This window comes from Ricinus communis, chromosome 7, assembly GCF_019578655.1.
Source record: "Ricinus communis isolate WT05 ecotype wild-type chromosome 7, ASM1957865v1, whole genome shotgun sequence".
Lineage (NCBI taxonomy): Eukaryota > Viridiplantae > Streptophyta > Magnoliopsida > Malpighiales > Euphorbiaceae > Ricinus > Ricinus communis.
Window position 1 is genome coordinate 28,407,027 of NC_063262.1, and position 19,614 is coordinate 28,426,640.

A 19,614-nucleotide genomic window follows, 5' to 3' on the forward strand; every position below is an offset into this window, starting at 1 on the left:
ATTTTCGCAAATATGAATATCAACTAGTTCCTACCACTTTTACAAATTCAAATATTTTTATACTATGAAATGTATTAATAAAATGAATTAAAAAATAATTCACCGATTCATAGCTCTATGTTACTGGCAAATGCTGCCGTCACTAGTGAGCTTTTCTCTATTTGTCATGATTCTTTAAAAATTCAACTATGCAAATTCTTTAATCTATTTCTGCTACAAAATTTGTTTATACGGTAGTGGAAGGTCTTCACATCAACCTTTGTGGCTTTGTTCATTCTCCTTTCTGCTTTTAAACAGCTTTATAATTTAGTCTTTCCTGGTCTGTCTGTCTTGATCTTTAAGAAAGAAGCAAGAACCACGATGGTGAGTGATTTTGAACAACTTATTCTAAATGGAAAAGCTAAGGTACTTTTATTTGCCTGTTTTCGAGTATTTTCTCGGCCAATTTAGTACGTTTCTTGCATTCCTGATATGGGGATTTCTTATATGTTCAGGATACAGCAGAAGCAGGAAAACAGGAAAAACCACAAGCTTCACCACTCCTAAATGGCAGACCAAGCAGCATGATCATAAAGGCAAGTTATATTCTTTTGTATCTTTCCCCTCTTTTTTTTTTTTTTTTCTTTATTTCTCTCTTTTGGTGTCTATGACAGTTCATAGCTTAATTAAGCTTTTGCCTTGATAACAGAAAGCACATACAGTAATTCCAGCTCACTTGATAGCTGAAGCAATATCAACAATTCGTGGCCTTGATCTGAGATGGTCAGGACCAATAACTCCTACAGAAATGGAGTACGTCAGGCAATATGTTTTTGCCAAATACCCTCAGTATAGCCATGGAATTGTAGAAGAAGGAGACACAACTGATCTCATTGCCAATCTCAATGGTAATGAAGAATCATCAGAAGTTACTCAGGATGAAAAGCGAAATATTTCTCCGAAGAATCTTGGCTCTAAAGATTACTCTCCTTCTTTCACTCGCAGCCTCTCTGATCTTGACAAAACTCAACTGGAAGCATCAAGACTATTAGATATTCTTTCAAAGAAAACTTCCTTTCAGGGGAATTTCATTTCAATCCCAGAAATTCAAGCTCAAAATAGAGCCCTGAAACAATGTGGTCTTAGTGAACATGATTACTTGGTCATTTTCATGCCAAACTACAAGGATGCTATGGTTATGATTGGAGAGAGCTACCCTTTCTTCAAAGGCAACTACTACATGACCATTCTTGGTGAAGAAGTTGATACAATAAGAGAATTTGCAACTCATAAAGAGTCAAAGGTTATTCCTATGCCGGAATCTTGGTTAGACTTGAGGATTAAAGGTTCACAACTCAGCCAATATTTCAGAAGGAAGTGCAAGTACATTCCTAAAGGTCTGTTCTCTTATCCAGTTACTGTGAATGAGACCAGATACTCTTTGCATTGGATTTCTGAAGCACATAGAAATTCTTGGCATGTTCTTCTTGATGCTACTGGCTTAGTTTTCGGCGAGGATCGGCTTGCTCTCGCCCTTCACCGGCCGGATTTTGTGCTATGTACACTGGAGAATACACATCCTCAGCCATCAAAAATTACATGCCTCCTGGTCAGGAAAAGGTCATTCGATAATACCTCTGCATCTTTGGCATAGGTTCTTCTTCAGACCAATAAGGATGTAGAGATGAGGCTGGCTTAATTTTACTCTGTATCTTCTCCTTTTTTGAAGAAATCATATATTGTCCTTCTTCAATAATCCTATATTAAGTGAAAATTGTTCTGTGCCATTAGCAAATTGCTATGATTCTGTGCAAGAGAGAACCTCAAATAGCTGAACAGAATTTGATAAACAGGATACAAAAAAAAAAAAAAAACCCTTTGCAAATCCTTTACCATAGACAAAGCTATCATCAAGAATCATCCTGATCAATTATTGTTCTTTTCCTTCTAAAAAAACTTTCGGTATATCAAGTCCAAGCCTTTGAAGTGTCATTAATAGCAGGACCTAGTTTGTACAATCTTTGACAAGTTTTAAAAGTAAAGGGCCCAATTCTGCTTTACAAACAGCAGAAAAACAGTTTGAAATTTAAAAAGATTGCACCTGCTCCTAGCCCTACTACTCCTACACATGCATCTATATATTGCAGGCCCAACTTTTTTAGACATTATTTGGAATGATGTAAGATATAGATCTGAGCAAATAAAAGTAAAAATTCACCGTAAACAAACTGTGCAGGCAAAAAGAAAAGGATATGAAAAGAAGCTTTTTAAACCTTTTGGTGCCATGTGTTACTTCTGCATAATGCTGACTTGAATTAAAAAGCAGTTGACAAAGAAAATGGCATCCCCGCAATCACTACACTTATTTATGCAACATTTCAGTAACAGATAAGGACACTTGTCCAAACACTGACGGTCAGATGATACCAAATAGCAGTAGAAAAAAAGAAAGTGAGCTAAACAGTGAGGAGGGTCCTTCCTATTAATAGGTAGATGCTCCCATTGCCCATTCGAAAGTAGAGAAATAAGCCTGGAAAAACCCGCCTCTGCCCAGACACAGTTATCAAAGTAGTCACATAGTACTGCGGCAGCAATGTAATACTCTTTTTTCAAAATCTTTTTCCCTTTCATTTCTCCTTTAAAAAACGAAAGGTACTCATCCATCCACCTGCACCATATTTATTTCATTAGTAACTATTATTGTTCAGAAATTTAAGTCCTTTTCTTTTAATTTGTCTTACATTATAGTCATGTTTTATTAATTAATATAAACGTTATTACATACATTTAGTTTTTATGGTTATATTTTCAAATTAAAATTAATAGTTTTTATGGTTATTTTATAAAATTAATAATTATAATAAATATTCCTTAAAAATCATGCTAATGTCATTATTAAAATTTTTTATAATTTGTATATAATTTAAAAGTCGACTATTAATTAATTTAATAGACAAATGATATGCATTTTTTAAAAATTAGAACTTATTAAATGCATTTCACTCAGTCTATTTATTCTGATGAGTTTTAAATATGAAACATAATTCAAAATTAACAAATTTTATCTTCTTCCGACCTATAAATAATTTAACAGACCATAGCAACAGCAGCAGTAAAAATTGCATCCACCGAGGCACATTTTAGCAAAACGAATCGCCGGTCAGGCTCACATTAGCAGCCGGAGGCAGTTCAAAATGCCATAACCTACCGACAGCCTTGACTAAATATTTCCTACATAAAAACTCCTCCGCATAAATCTTCTCAACCTTCCTATCCACATCGTGCAAGAACACATGCGTCGCACCGGAAGCTTTCCTCGCTCTGGCCATAACCGCCGCAGAGAATATCGCCGCCATTCTTCCAGGGGCTTCATTGAAGTATCCTCGCGGCGCGTCAATCATGATAAGGTCCCACTCCTTGTCATAAACCTCATCGGGCAATCCAGTCAAGGCGAGCTTGCAGCGATAGTTGCCGCGTAAATAAGCTTTACTCGGCAAACAGTAAGGCTCGGACCGGTAACTGGAGAGCAACTGGTTAGCCTCCTGTAGCTGCGTCCGGTACTGGACGGCGTGAGCGTGAAGGGTGGGGGCGTTCGCGAGGACAGTTTGGATCCATTTGGGATCTTCTTCGAGGAAAAGCGTAGTACCATGTGGATTAAGAGAGCTCCACATTAAGGAGTCATGACCGAGGCCAAAAACAAGAAAGTTGCAAGGAGCAAGAGACTTAAGAACATTGAAAGTTACAGAGATTTCGCCCAAGGATTGTTGCGGGACTACGCGTGAAGTGGCGTAGTGAATGATTGCTTGGAGCTGGATTGGGGTTGCTGCATATTCTGCAGTGGCGCGACCATTTGAAGTGGCTAGTGAGCACAGAAAGGTCATATCTGCTGTGCCTGATCGAATAAATGTAGCCAGCATCAGCCCGCCTATTATTAGACCCATGATTGCAACTATAAGGACCCATAATTTTTCAGGACGATAAGTAATGCGATTCTTCATTATCTTCTTTTTCTTTTCTTGTTCTCGTTTGAAATCTGTGTCAAGATATGTGGTCTTGGAGGGTTATGCAGCTTTATGTGTGTGTGTATTTAAAGAGAAGGGTTAAAAAAAAATAAAAGATATTATTTGAATGGAGTAAATAGTGATGGCAAAGGAGTGGTACCCACGTTCTGTGGAACGTTGTCAAGGTCTTGGTATGGTGTTTTATTTTGTTTGGGAGGGATCATGTAAACATGATGATATTTGTTAATGCATGATTAGATGTGGTATATTATTAGACAGATAAACTCTTATGTTGTATATTATTTATAAATAAAGTTTTGCTGTTAGGTTAAAGAGCTTAAATGGGGTCCGATTTAGGTTTATAAAAATATGCTTCTATTTAGAAAACCCTGATTACAATCTTAGCATATTTTTTATTTTGGCAAAATAATCTTTAAAAAACCAGTTTTATCAATTTTGATTATCAGTTTTGCTATTCTTAATACGGTGCTCTAAAAGAAGTCGTGATATAAATTTTTTCTGAATTTTATGGGTTTTTAAAGGAATGTTATCAAATTTTTTATGGATACATTTTTTTTGTAAATTTGGGTTGGCTGAAGAGAACATGAGGAATGCCAAGAATTTTGATTTAAATTTGATTTTAGCTTATTGGAAGACATTGACGTATTTGAAGAAGGAACTTGGAAGTTGCAGCCAATAAATTGCACTCCTAGCTATTTGGTCATTTTCACATACAATAATGCTTAAACATCACATTCTGTGGCGATTGATGACCCTGTATGAAAGAAAGAAAGAAAAAAAAAAAGAAGTCACTCGTTTTAGCAAATTGGACATCAATTAGTGGGGTTCTCACGGATTGTTATTGACATTAAAAGGACTGAAAAGCTATAGTAATTGAAAATTGGTTTTGTTAGTTCAAGGTAGAAAAGTAGTAGAAACCAACAAGTGTTCGAAGAAACATGCACGAATTGCCGCAATTGGTGGGTAGAAAATTAAAGGAAAAGGAAATTTCTCTTCTTCTTTTTTGTACCAATACTAAACAATAGACTACTATGTTTTAGAAAGATTTATCTTTTAAATTAATATTGCCTATACAATTTACTTATTATTTCCATAAACAAGGGCTCGGTTAGGTTATCTTTATGATCATAGGATAGAGAAGACAAATTTTGATCCATTCTAATACAAAATTCGTCTCCATTTTAGATTTAGCAGGACATTTCTGTCCGTTTATAGCAATAACGGTTCTGTAGAAGTAGTTGCATTGTTTGTAATTTTGGGCTATATGGGTATCCAAGCCCATGAATTTTGTCCATAGAAATCTTGGAGTATTTGTATTTTTAGGCTAGGTGTGGGTATTTCAGAGCCCATTGGACTAGCTTTTATTTCTTTTCTTATCCTTAAAGGAAACAGATGGATTAGAGGGGCCAAGGCTCGAAAATATACAGGAGGGATCATAATGCAGCAGAAGAAGCTATTTCTACCTAGAGCACGAGAGCCAACAGCCCAAACAAGAACACAATATGAAGGGTCCGAAAAACAAGAGCCCATGACCCATAAGACCCTATAAACTGGATTTAAAGCCTAAGAAACAAACGACACTAAAGCCTACTTTCATAGAAAAGATATTAATAAATTAGTCCCGACTATAAAACTTGTCACTAGAAACATCCATCTTTTTCCCAAACTACGATGACAATTGAAACTAGAGATCACCAATCCCTTTTGCATCGGAATTGATTTGGTATTCCATGACACCCCCGTCATGTATACTTCGTTGAATTTGACCACAACCATTAAATGAAAATTTTATTAATAAATATAAATATAAAGTTTAATAATATTTATATTTTATTTTATCAATTATATAATTTTTTAAATAAGTTGACAATTTTATTTTATTAAAAATAAAATTTTATAATATCAGTATCATGTGATACTAAATTATGATCTTTTTTATATCATTAAATTTTTATTGTATCTCTGATCTTTCAACAAAAGCATAAGGTTTTTCTAATAGGGTTGCAAAAATTATGGAGATAACCTGATGCATTATCAATTGCTTGACCGCCATATAAAGAGACTAGAAAGGCCACCTTTTGTGGATGTGGATGGTGGAGAAGCCATCGACAACCGCCCAAAAGAAAAAACACTAGACTAGAATAATAAGAGAAAACTGCAGAAAGAAAAAAACATATTAATTAATTAGAGTAAGTGTATAAGGATATATTGTAGTTTCATCATTTTATGATTTTTAATATGTGATTTTTTTAAATAAAAAGAAATATATATTTATAAATTGTGATAAAAAGAATATCACTGTTAAAATATCTCGATTTGCAATGGTTCAACCACATTTGCGTTGATCAGTCATTATTATTATATAGTCCGTATTTGATAAGACGAGTTTGAAGCTTAACAACTCATAATTTCAATATTTGACTGTTAAATTACGATCTAAAAAATTATAAATTGGATGATATCGATTTAATTTTGAAAAAATAATATTTTAAATTGTTAAATTCTAAATTTATATTATCAAATACGAAAAATATGATAACGATGATTAATAAGAATGAAAGTAGTTATATCCTCACAAATCAAAATTTTTTAATGATAAAATACTTCTCTTATTATGATTTGCAATTACACGATCTGAAAAAAACTGCATTGATACTAAAAATTATGAAATGATAAAAAATTATTTTTATATGATTATATAATAGAATTGAGTGGTTTAGGGGACACATCAAACATTATTATGATTTTTCCTCGCAAAAATGAAAATATCTAATTCTCTGTCAATTCTTCCATTAAGTGGACGCAAAGGAAGTTGTGCACTTAATCGAGCCACGTGTATAATACATAAAGTCCATGAGACAATTTGGGTTCTCAACTGGTTGGTAGACTCACTAGTCTCTTTACTTGTTTAATTCGTATTTTTTTTATCTGTTTAACTGCTATTTTTAAATATAATTTTTGCTTATAAATTAAAATAATTTTAATTTTTGGTTTTTAGATTTTAGATTTTCCTTATATATTAAAATTTATTTTTATTTTTTCAAAACACAGTTATGTCGTCAGTGGTCTTCATCATCATTTTGTGGCAGCTGATTAGCAAATTTTGTGGCCCATAAATGAGACCCCACGGGCCACTTCTCAATTTTCACTCACAAATTATTCACATTAATATTGCTTGAATTTATTTTTGACTGGATTAATTACCATCAAATAAACAAGTATTAAGTAATTTTTATTATTAAACAGGAAAGACAGAATCATAATTAAGCCATAACTTCAAGAATTTTATAATAATTAACTTTGCATTTTTCTAACTTTCAAGTATTGTACAGTGAATGATGTAATTGTAATTTCAAAGTTTCTTTTATTAAAGTCTAGGTCAATGGTCTTCGTCATCATTGTGGCAGCTGTGGCAGAATTTGTTGCCCATAAACGAGACCCCATAGGCGACTTCTCAATTCTCACCCACAAAACTATTCACATTTATATACCCAATATCGTACCTTATACTTTAATTACTCTAATCAAATGAAACAGAAAATTCAAATTGTTCTGATCTTATTCTCATCTCCTAAATACAAACGAAAAGAGAATTCGACCCGTCAAATCAAAAGATTCACAGAACTGAAATCAAAAATTCATTACAAAAGAATTAGAAACATACTCTACCAATGTTGGTTTCCACTGTTAATTAAATGTTATCCTAAGCGTATTGAGATTTTCTTCCCTACTTCTCCAGTCGCAGCCAAAGTTGATTACATATTGTAACGACTTTCCTTCCATCCAAACACAACCATTCTCTACTGTTTGTTTTATTTTATCGGACAAAGTGATAGAAGGCTTGGAATTCATGAGTTGAAAACAGCTGCTATCTCTAATACATAGGATATACTTTTTCACATTAATACATTTCATTTAATAACTGGAATAATTAATCATGAAATCCGAATTAATAATAGTGGCAAGATTGTTTTGCTTTTTAAAAAAGAATTTCGGAGTTTAAATATTTATCTTTCGCTTTTTTTTTTTTTTAAAGAAAATTTATCTTTTGCGAATGTTCTATTTATCTAATATTATATATAATATTTCTAATTAGACTATTTTTAATATTTTATAACTATATAATTTTATGAGAATATTATATATCATATATTAAAATAAAATATTTAATATCTAATATTTTTTATTCAGCATTAAATATTTTATTATTTTTGTAAGGGATGTAAATAGATAATGATCGCATTTATGATATGACATTCTGACTTCTATATAAGCTTAAGAAAAATAAAATTTAAATCAAAGGCAACCCTAGTCCTCCAATTAGATGCACACAACAAAGAGTTATTACAACTGTGCCACATATGTAGTAGTACTAATACACGTGTTCCCATGTTTCTAAACTTCATTAAAGGCAAAGCTCTTCTCCACTGGAAAACCAACAACTACCCCAAAATCACCTTAAAGACTTCTTATTACACCCTCAACAACCTTGATGGAGCTCCATTTATAACTCTTCACTTTCCTTGTTCTACTACGACAACTCCACCTTTCCAATCTCAACCATTGATCTAAATAGATTGCGGGCCCTCACTCACATGGACGGTTAAGAGACAGGAGTGATAGACCACTTCTTAACATTCATTGACAATAAAAAGGCCAAACCTTTTATTATACAGGGAAGCTTATATTTTTTTAGAACACAAAAGAAAGAAGAAGGAAAGGGAGTTAAAGAATCAAATAAAGAAAATGGGTTGTCAATCTCTGTTTGTGCTTAGCGTTTTCTTGATTCTTTCCTTGAATTGTTGTTCAGTTTCCAGTGATAATATAGCCGAGGAGTGCAGCAGTGAAGTGCAGAAGGTGATGCCTTGCTTGGACTACGCAAAAGGGAAAATAGATACACCACCAAAGGGTTGTTGTAGTGCAGTGAAGGATATGAAGGACAGTGACCCAAAATGTTTATGTTTTATAATGCAACAGACGCATAATGGTAGTGCGGAGATCAAGAGTTTGGGTATTCAAGAGGCTAAGTTGCTTCAGCTTCCTTCTGCTTGTCAGCTGCAAAATGCCAGCATTAGTTTCTGCCCTAGTGAGTCCTCTCTCATTATTATTAATCTTTATTTTTATTTCTTTTAGTAATAACAGACTTGATATATATGAACATATGATGGCTGTATTTTGATGAATACACTGTAAAAAAGTTGAGTTTTTTTACTAGTAAGATGTCCCTTAAGTCTGATTAATACAAGAGTTGATTAACATTTTGTTCAGAAAGATTACAAGGTGAGACTATATCTTAACAGACTGAGCTCTTTATTAGTTATGAGTATTATGGCCTTATGGCCGAAGAAAGAAAAGCATAAATAATGCACATGTTTCTCCCTTTCTTATGTCTTAACTGATAGTAAAAAAAAAAAAGGGTAGTCGTCTGTTCTTCATGACTAACTAGTTAACTGAAGAATCATCTATGTGTTCTGAGTTAAGTCTATTTTCACTCTCGCTAAGCTTTGCCACCTTAGTATTAATGCCTTAGTTTGTATAGATCTAGCTCGTGAAACGGTTGATGGCAATGACGACAAAAAAATAACAACAATAATAATAAAGAAAGACGTGCAAGTAAGAAACGCTTTGGTTCACTCAAGTTAGCTAGTTGCTACTTCTTTTGCCTGTTTTCTTTGATTTCACACGACAACTTCCTCACCACTATATAACCCCACAGGCCAAAAATAGGCCAAACGGCCAGTTCCCTTTTTAAGCCCTTGCGTGACTCGTCTCATGTGTCAGAATGGCTTTTATCACACTAACCTACAAATTACATATGAACTTCACTGCCCACCATCTGATGATACTGTACCATACAGGTGTTTTGGGATTGTTATGCCATCACCGATGAAGCTCTTAAAATACCCTAATGAGCTTTTTTTTTTTCTTTTTCATTTTCTTTCTGAAAGAAAAAAGGACCCAAATCTCCTCTTCAATAGCATCCATGAGGAAGAAGGGTAGACTCTAAATTGCATGTCCTAATGACAACTATAGTATTATGTATGTTCTTCCATGGCGCATAAAATTGAAAAATTTTCTAGTTCTACATGGCTTGACAGATCTTCACACAGAGTAATTTATTATATCTCATGTACTTTCTATCTTGTATTGAATGGACAGAGCTTCTAGGAATACCTCCCAACTCTCCAGATGCTGCCATTTTTACAAATGCTACATCAACATCAACTCCTGCCGCAACCGCAACTCCAGGAACATCCGCGCCAGACACATCTAACAATGATCGCCCCAATGGGACTATGCATAGGCCTTACTTGGCGATTGCTACGGCCATTTTCATCTACATTTTCACTGCTGGATCAGCCTATAGGTTCTAGACTTTAGGGTCATGGCCACAAAATGGGAACAGTAAAAGTGAACCCTGTGCTCTCTTCTTTTGTTTTTTGTTTTTTTTTTTTTTTATCGTTGTGGTGCTGGTGGTTGCTCAAGACTTCGTCGGAGTTTCTATGCATTTTATTGTAATCTTGAGTTTGTGACTTCTCTATGACATGTTCTTTTTATCTGAATCTTCAACCTGCCAAAGCTTTCTAATCCAGCCAAAACAATCCTTGCATTGCAGAGACAAATAGGTTAAAACGTGATCCAATCCTAGTAACCCTAAAAATTTCTTGACATTCTCGTCGGAAAGACATGGAGAACATGCCCTATGTACTCTTACAGAGTACATCGCTTACATAAACCTCGAATTTTAGAATTATACTGAAACCAGCAACATAACATCTATATGAAAAGTGATGGGGCATGTCTTCTATAGCAGAATAGAATAAAGTAAAGCAGAAATATCAATATTATATGTGATATGACAACGTTATCAATCTTATGAAACAATCCAGATAATCTCCATGTAAATTCAGAGGTAAAGAAAATCAAATAAATAGAAAGAAAACGGGAGAATGAAAGGTATTATCAAGTTAAAACTTTCCTGTTCAAGACACCTAAAAGAAAGTTTCTACCTATTTCATTAACTGGACATGTTTCTGTCAGCTTCCTTGGTTCTCTGAGGCAGATGTGTCATAGACAACTTTGTTTCATTTTCATTGAGAGAAACAGCTTGAGCAAAACTCTTGGATAGTTTCTTTACGTAGTCATTAGAAATTGATACAGGGTATTGTTCACTCTCTCCAGTAACCCCAGTAGGCACCAGGTTGGCTTGCTGCCTTGACTTCCTTGCTTGCATCATTTTCTGCCTCTCTTCATAAAAATGAAAATCATCTAGGATCGATGAATGACTTTCATAGTTCTTGAATATTTTCAACATCTCAACACCACGTTCCAGTTCTACCTGAAATATTCAACAAAGCATAAAATAACATTCATGAGAAATATAGCACGGCAATAATAAGTGCAGCTGACCTACATCATAATACTAAGCAAAATTATTGTGCCAGAATCAGGCATCACTTTCAAGGAACAGTGAATGCAAGGTCTTCCATACAGGCACTATCCATATACTGCAAGCATTCAGCACAAAGAACAAGGACAATCAGTTAAATGCATCCACTATCTCAAATGTCGGGATGAGTAACAAATAGAAGACGTTCAACTAGATTTCCTTTCAATGCTTGCAGTACAAGGATGAAATATAATAACTAAATGAGCTATAAGTAAACAATACTTTAACAGCCAAAGGAACAGTTTTTAAAAGCCTTCCATCAATCATGTTGTTTGACATAAATATTGTACGCAATTTTGCAAGTCATTCCTAAATAATATTCACAAAGAGTCTTAAGTCCATATAAACGTTTGTGGATAAAACTAAAAATATCAGTATCCTAGGTCAGGCTTCAGGGTTCTAGGCAGTAAGTCCCTGGGCATTCTAAAATATACATTAAAGCCAGCTGAAAGCAAATATGTTAGAAGTGAATGATCTATTGAGAAGGGAATCGAAGTGCACAATTGCAAACCAATGACCAATAAAAGATTTTAAAGAGTTGATAAAACAAGTCTTACCTCCTGAGTATCTCTACTGTTGGTGACTGGCTTGTTGTCATTATTCTCAAGTACAATATGGCGAAATTGACTGTTTGGAACATCTTTAATAACGTGCCACTTGACAGGAAACTGTCCAGACCATTTATCCTGCTGCCAGTAGTCCACACTCTTGTCAAAGTCCACAGGCCCTACCATCTCAGCGACTCCACAAAACTGGGCACTAGCATTCACCTGTACATGATTGTGCAACAAAATAAAAGGTCATCACAGTAGTACCCTCTTTTGCTTTTGGTTTCCAGAACATATTCCGAGAAAATGAAGCTCAACCAATGAATGAATGCAGATATCTGTTAATAGCTAGTTGCTGAACTCAATGATCTTACCAGACTCCAAACCAACTGAATTTTTAAAACTACAACATTAGCACGGGGAAGGGAAAGTAAAGAAAGAAGGAAAACCATAACTCTGAAATCATGCTTTCATGAAGCAATAATAAACAAGATATAGAGACAAGAACCGAAGAGGGTAAAACATATATCTGAAGATACATTAGTTTTTCTGCACGTAAAACGAGTTGAGGTAATTTTGACATTATTTAAGGCCATGAACCAACTAAATAGTAAGAACCAAGATGGTTGTGCTAAGAAGGCAGACACTTGCATGCTTGGCCTGGCTAAATAAAACAAAGGGATCATGTTCCCCTAGAATATTTAATTTGCAGTAAAATATCTTTGTCGTCTCCCCCTTCTTATACCAAATTTCCTACTTGCACTCTTTCAACTATCAATGTTTTTTAGAATTTTATTCGATAATTGGTGGATGAACTAGAGGATATTTCCAACTTTAATGCATCACCACTAGGAGATTAGGTAACTTACTGAAAACAACAAGAAGACTGGACAGGTTCCATGTTTCTCCTTTGCCTCATTATAAGCAGCATCCAATTTCTTGTTACCATTTGGAGTGCTTGCCCAAACACCATACTTTATGCTCTTATGTACATTATCTTCACTGTAAGATTTGATAACAAAGAACTTTGCATCCTTGTAGTCAACTATAAAATCTAGGCAGTTATAAGACTCATTATAAATATCAGCAACAACAATCCTGTGATTATCAATAGCAGATCCATTTGTTGCTGTCTGACTTCTTGGCTTGAATGCCCTCGGTCCTCTATTTCGCTCACCTAGTGTATCGAGTGCAACATTACAACTGCAAGCAAAGTCATTGCACCTCCCCCCTTGTCTTGCTTCATGAAGTGTGGGCCAGCTCTGACCATTCATCCCAAACATAGAAGAGGAAACATCATAGCTAGCACTTCGTTTGCTTTGACCTTGAGGATAGCTTTTATAGCTGGAGCCTAAACCAGATCCAAACCCATAAAAGGATTCCTTTTGTTGGGAAGCCTGAATAATATTTCAATATTAGATGACAAAATAAAACCTGAAAATCAATCATAGGCCTCACAGATCTCAAAAGGAAGCCAGCTTTCCATTTAGTGATAAAAGCGAAAATCTCGTTCATAAATAGAAAACTAACCGATCCAAAATGATTTGCAGAAAAACCTAGTGAACCAATTGGTTTTGAACCAGCTGTTGACGATGAGAAATGCATCAAAGAACCTTTCCGACTCCCAGTTTTCGACCAATCTGACCATAATCGACCACTTTCAAACCCATCAAATCCTTGCTGCAAAAATTTTAAGCCTCCGGAGTCTCCAGAAAAGTTGTTTCCTCTACCAAATCCCATTGTAGGCAAATAACCTGGTTGTGGTGCATATCTGTTGCCATCTCCTTGAAGATTAACATTAATTGGCAATTTCGCAGGAGAAACTGCTGTTCGTGGAGCAATATTTGGAACATTTTGTGAAGTGAGGTGCTGATAGTATGATGGATCAGAGTTTGGTAACTCTTGGATATTGTATAGCTGACCATGACAACTTGCAGAAGGGGGTGGTAGTGGGAACGAGGCATATGGTCCTTGTGATATTTGAGGAGTGTACCCATAACCATTAAATGGAAGTGATGAAGAATCATTGTAGACACCCTTATGTCAAAAACAATCATTCAAGTGTATAACATACTAATACTCAGAGCAGAGAACATTACAAGTGTTGAAAAAGTGAAAGCAGGAAAATATTCTTACATAAGAACCATTTTCTAAGCCACAGGGGTTAACATCTGGAAAGCATGTGCTCCATGTGCCAACCATATTTCCATTACCTGATTTATATCACAGTGGAAGATTAGGAATTAAGAGAATTTCCATTTCTCATGTCCTACTAAACTTAGTTGATCATTGTTATCCTTGGATATTCCAACGCATCTCAGGCTCAGCGAGCAAACATAATGTTTGAAGTAACGCTCCTCATCCAAAGTGCTTAATAATCATCATAATACACTATAAGCACACACATATGTGTATTTTACCATTTAACATTTAGTTGGAAACACATATGTTAGCCTTTAAGCAGGAAGACTGAGTGATAATAATATTTTGAGTTGCATATTCAAGCAAATGGATAAAGAGACTATCAAAAAGAGAACACTTCCTATAACAAACAATGGAAAGGGCGAATTCTATGGAATTCACTGTTTCCAATAATAATCAGTTTTGAATGCAGTCAACAGAATGAAAGCAAGGTTTAATTAGTCAACATTCATGTCATGAAAATGCAAAGAGCAACATTATGAAGTTCTTTGTTTAAAATAGGCATGAGCATAAACATCAAACTAGCTTTTGCGAATTCAGGTCAACTTCATTTCGACCACTGAAAATAACAATAATCTTACCAGCTAAAACTTATAACTGGAATCCAACAGCAGAAACACACTTTGCATATCTAACATGGATAGAAGAACACAATATAAACAAACCTCCATGAGAGGCTGATTGTGTTGTTTGAGAGGGACAAGCATTGAGCGAAGCGTCAACCCTCAAAGAACCAACAGTAACAGCAGCCAGTGAAGAATCAACCACATTTTCATCTGTGGCTAGAGAAGGCTAACAAATAGATATCAAAAGACTTGTCATTGAAATCCCTCGATTGTCACATAAACAAAGAAAATGGAATAAGATTATACATGGAAAACAATAACAACAACCTGATCCATTGACATGTTTGGACCAGCAGGTCTCTCTTGTAGTGATACTAAAAGATGCTAAAATGCTCCAGTGGTTTCCGTAGTTCAGTATCTAGAAGTATTGAACAGCAGTTAGCATAAGTTTAATTGCAGAAAGATGATCCGGAGAATTGCCACATTGATCATGCAAATAAATGCACACAAAAGAAAAACTTATGGAACTTGGTCAGATAAACATAAACTGCGTATTTCAAATTCCAGCACAGGGAAATACATAAATTGCAAATCCAGAAAACACTCCCAGAAGGAAATTTAATTTGACAATATAAACATGGATTACAAATTGCACATTGTACAAATAAGGATCAATTAACAGTTTCTTTTGTGATCCAATTTTCACTCGATTGTCATGGGATATTAACTATAATTAAAGCCAGCCGATTAAAATAATTCTTAGCACAATTATATAATTCAAAACATAATCTAGCCACAATCCAAAGAACAAAAAAAGAACACTCTTGATTGATTGAAATTCTTAAAACTCGGGGATTCATAATAGCGGCACCTCAGCATTAACAAAACACCATCTAAACCAAAACAAACAAACAGAGCATAAACTTTCTTCTTTTTTCTTTTTCTTAAAAAAAAAAAATAAGACAATTTTTCCCTTTTCTTTTAATCCTGTAATCCAGAAGAAGAAAAAAAGAAAACAGCAACAGCAACAACAATCGGTTTGGTCCGTACCAGTGGATATTAACCGATCACGAAACCTTTCTTTTCAGCGGCAGATGCCGTACGAGTAAACAAGAATAAGAGGTGAGGCTGAGATGGAATTAGAGGTAATAGAAATTTGTGTGGGTTGAGTTACAGTTGAGTGTTTGGCGAGTGAAAGGAGAAGGTTTGTTTTCCTAAGGGTGTAGAGTGAAGTAGAAATTAGGAGAAGGTTCGGGTTCTGTGCGAGTGCGTGTGTGGCGATGGTGGTGCTTTTCTGAGGGTTGTAGAGAAGAAAGAGGGCATTGGGAATTGGGTTGGGTTAAGAGGTTAGAGAGAGTGAGTGAATGAGTGAAGTGATGAGAATGCAAACGTAACTGCAGCAATACTTTTTCTAAATAATAATAGTACTAATAAAAACTTCAACATCTTTTTTTCCTTTCTGCCCAGTTGGCTTCACCTTACTTGTCCACCTGCTCTTCCTCTTACCCCCTCTCTGTTTTTTCTTTCCATATCTATACTATTCCAGCTGTATTGTCAATTTGCCCCCTATATTTTCCATCTACAAGCAATTTTCTCCAAAACTAATTTCTCTTATGATAAATCCGAAAAATGTCATGATTCTGGCTAATGTATTGAGATTGGTACATTAAATTTATGTTTTACATATTTGGTATAGATAAAAGATTCATTTTAAATTTTTATTTCTGGAAACTGAATGTCACAAAATCAAATTCGATCAATTTTAATAAAACTATAAAATAAATTTTAAAAATCTTAAAAATTATTCTTTTATTGTGATAGAATTACATTTGGCTTTTTGTCTAATTTATTCCTCTTTTTTTCCTTTTATTTGCTATTTTTCTTAATAAAACTAAATTAATTTTTAAATAAATTTTATATTTATATCTTATATTAAATTAAATAATTCATTTGCAATAGATTATAAATTATTTATGGTTATTTTATAGGATTTGAACTAAACACATTGAAAATTTAACCATGTATTTGAAAGCAAGTAAAACTTACTAAGAATTTTGCATATAATTTTAAGTGTAATCAATTTTAACTTCTATAAATAAAAATGAAAAGGAATCATTCTCTTTTTTATTTTCGTTTATTCTCTTTTTTATTTTCGTTTCTTCTCTTCTAATTACACTCTATTTAAGAATAATGTTAAAACCTATAGATTTAGCATTTAAGAGTGTTTGGCTAGCTATTGGAAAGCAACTTATAGTTTTTCAATAGGACAAGGTAGTTGGTTAGTCTTTTTTAACATCAGTTGATAAATTTCCAACAATTAAGTCAAGATATTTGGTTAATCTTTACGAATGTTAGCCGGTAACTGTTAAGGCATATAACAGTTCAAGCTCAGAACAGTTCCAGTTTGAAGCTTTTTGTCAATAATTCTTAATTTTAAAGTATGTTTTATGTCTCTTTGAAATATTAATTTAATATTTAAATAAAGAAATTTTCATTCTTTTCAATAAAACTCTTTAAAAAAATAATAAATATGGTACTTTAATAAAAAAGAAAAAATAATTAAATTGATGTCTATATTAGTCATTACATATAAATAACAATTATAAATTATTTTATCAAATACAATTATCAATCAGCTATCATCTATTAGCTTCCGACTACTAGTTATCAGCACCAACTGCCAGCTGTTAACTACTGACAACATTTTAGCTAAACATGCATTGAATACCTTATAACATTGGCTATTTATAAAATTATGATTTTAATACCTTAGAATCTCACTTTAATCAAATTATTTGTTAACCTATTAGCTTCTGTATAGCATATAGCTTATTAATTATCTAACGAATAAAAAAAATAATAGAAGCTAATTTCTTAAAAATATTAAAATAATAGTTGAATTGAATTTTATAAAAGAAATTATAATTTAGTATTTTTTGATTAATCTTTCCTAAAATTTATACATAATTTATCAAGTAAATCACAATAAACTAATTAAATGTAGTATTCTTGAATATAGGTAGTAAAAAAATATCAACATAAAATAAAATAAAAAAAGGAAAAAGCTTAACGTAGTAGAAGTTTTGGTTTGGTTATGTAAATCAGACATCTATATGCGACTAAGCATGTGACTTGCTTGACAGAGTTTTAGCCAGGATAGGAGATGGTAAAAAAATAGAGGGAATAAATAACTTTTCTCTAAAATAATAATTGGTCCTCTATCTTTTTAATTTACTCAATCTCCTCCACTTTCTTTTTATTTTTTGACCTCTTAGAAAGAAAATATATAAAACAACAAAAGAATTATTTTATTAGTTTTTAATAAATCTCATTTGTTCTCAAAAACTTGCAATCAAATCTCTTAATTTTGGATTTAATTAGTCAAATTGCAAAGTATTTGGATTAGTAAATTATAAATTTTATACTTAAAAATTAATGCAAGTTGCAATAATTTAATTTAATGAAAGAGATTTTAGGTTTAGATTTTTTTCTCTATAATAAATGAATTTTGTTGGTATAATAAACATACCATTGTGCTTTATACTTATATACGAGACTTTTCTTCTTCTATTTATTTTCTCTTTTATTTTCTCTAACAAGCTTCAGTATTTTTGTCAAAACTCAAACTATTCACATAAATTGAAACTTTAAACCATGTCATATTACATATTTAAAAAGAAATAATTCATTTTTGTGTGAACAAAAATCGTATATCAATATTTATAATTCTCTTTTTTCTTTTTCATTTAGGGTCATTTTTTTTATGATACTTTTGATACATATAGTTTTTTTTTATTACATTTTAAAATATGACCTGACACTAATTCTATAATGAAATGATATTGATATAAATTTTACTATAAATAAAATATAAATTTTTGAAACGATGTGGCATTTAACTAGTTTTGGTGAAACTTATAAATGCATCACAAATTAATTTTGATCTTTTTTCTTTTTCACTTTAAATTACTCCTGCTTGAAAAGTACATAGGGCTTTGTTTCTTGTTCATCGGTTGATCCATTCCTAGTGTTTTTCATCTGTTCAAACTTGCACCAAAATATGAAATGGTTACAATTGTTTTTGTTTATTTGTAAGCAATTAAGGAAGTTTTCTCGCAGAACCTCGCCATAACAGTTCAGTCACATGTTATTGCCTACTCTTGGCGGTATCGGTTGGCATACCTGTGTTTCAATTGCAATTTTTTGGCCATTCCATTCTAATGATTTAATTTTTTAAACTTTGAGCATTTAACTAGTGATTTGTCCGAGTGGAAGGCAACTATTATTTGAAGGGGTGTACTTCCACTCTTTTGAGCTAAGAGGCTTTTTTCATTAATTTTATTCGGTGAGTTTGGTTTAGGGTGTTGAGAAATGTGCAAAAATCTGCTTATTACAGGATGATGTGGTTACAAATTTAGCTATTCAAACTGCGAATGCCTTTTAAGGGGACTGATACGATAGAGGGGAGTAATCATTTGAAAGAGGTCCATTTGTTCAGTTGGATTCATTCGCCTGTGAACTGGATGACCACCAATTCTTACAAGGCTAGCAAAGGGAATCCAAAATTATAGGTGGTGGTGGTGGTTTGATTAGAGATGCTAATAGGAAATGGATGGGTGATTCACTACTAAAATTGGTGCTTGAAGTTTTGTGCTATTATTCAAGGTTTGAAGTTAGCATGGAACAGGGGCTTTCGAAAGTGAAGTTTAAATGAATTCTCTATTGGTGGCTAAATGGCTTGCTACTAATTAAAATGTCTATCATAGAATGTAACCATGCTGCTGAGTACCTTTCTTATATGGCTATTAATCATGCTAAAGGTGCCAATATGTTAAAAAAGCCTTCCG

The 19,614-nt window shown here is 33.3% G+C and overlaps 4 protein-coding genes across 8 annotated transcripts; 2 read left to right on the plus strand and 2 right to left on the minus strand.

Moving 5' to 3' along the window:
• Positions 1–1,774, plus strand: LOC8286792. Of its 2 annotated transcripts, none has more exons than XM_015716691.3 (3): positions 1–363; positions 495–575; positions 689–1,774. In XM_015716691.3, the coding sequence occupies exons 1-3, from the start codon at positions 361–363 to the stop codon at positions 1,631–1,633; spliced, it is 1,029 nt and encodes a 342-aa protein (XP_015572177.1). In that variant the 5' UTR covers positions 1–360; the 3' UTR covers positions 1,634–1,774. The 2 variants fall into 2 exon arrangements, with proteins under 2 accessions (XP_015572177.1, XP_015572176.1); XM_015716690.3 differs by having other exon boundaries at positions 25–405.
• Positions 1,775–3,023: 1,249 nt separating this feature from the next.
• On the minus strand, positions 3,024–4,182 carry LOC8286791 (probable methyltransferase At1g27930). Its single transcript, XM_002514863.4, has one exon. It carries the CDS (start codon positions 3,975–3,977, stop codon positions 3,120–3,122), a length of 858 nt encoding a protein of 285 aa, XP_002514909.1. The 5' UTR covers positions 3,978–4,182; the 3' UTR covers positions 3,024–3,119.
• Positions 4,183–8,466: 4,284 nt separating this feature from the next.
• LOC8286790 (non-specific lipid transfer protein GPI-anchored 1) lies at positions 8,467–10,564 on the plus strand. Its single transcript, XM_002514862.3, has 2 exons — positions 8,467–9,087; positions 10,161–10,564. Exons 1-2 carry the CDS (start codon positions 8,748–8,750, stop codon positions 10,373–10,375), a joined length of 555 nt encoding a protein of 184 aa, XP_002514908.1. The 5' UTR covers positions 8,467–8,747; the 3' UTR covers positions 10,376–10,564.
• Positions 10,565–10,822: 258 nt separating this feature from the next.
• Positions 10,823–16,182, minus strand: LOC8286789 (YTH domain-containing protein ECT2). 4 transcript variants are annotated; one of them, XM_002514861.4, is made up of 8 exons: positions 15,818–16,182; positions 15,095–15,185; positions 14,867–14,993; positions 14,136–14,212; positions 13,530–14,036; positions 12,869–13,396; positions 12,009–12,221; positions 10,823–11,340 (listed from the first exon to the last, which is right to left on the minus strand). In XM_002514861.4, the coding sequence occupies exons 2-8, from the start codon at positions 15,107–15,109 to the stop codon at positions 11,020–11,022; spliced, it is 1,788 nt and encodes a 595-aa protein (XP_002514907.1). In that variant the 5' UTR covers positions 15,110–15,185; positions 15,818–16,182; the 3' UTR covers positions 10,823–11,019. The 4 variants fall into 4 exon arrangements, with proteins under 4 accessions (XP_002514907.1, XP_015572203.1, XP_048232517.1 ...); XM_015716717.3 differs by having other exon boundaries at positions 15,092–15,185; XM_048376560.1 differs by lacking the exon at positions 14,136–14,212.
• Between the last annotated feature and the right edge of the window lie 3,432 nt (positions 16,183–19,614).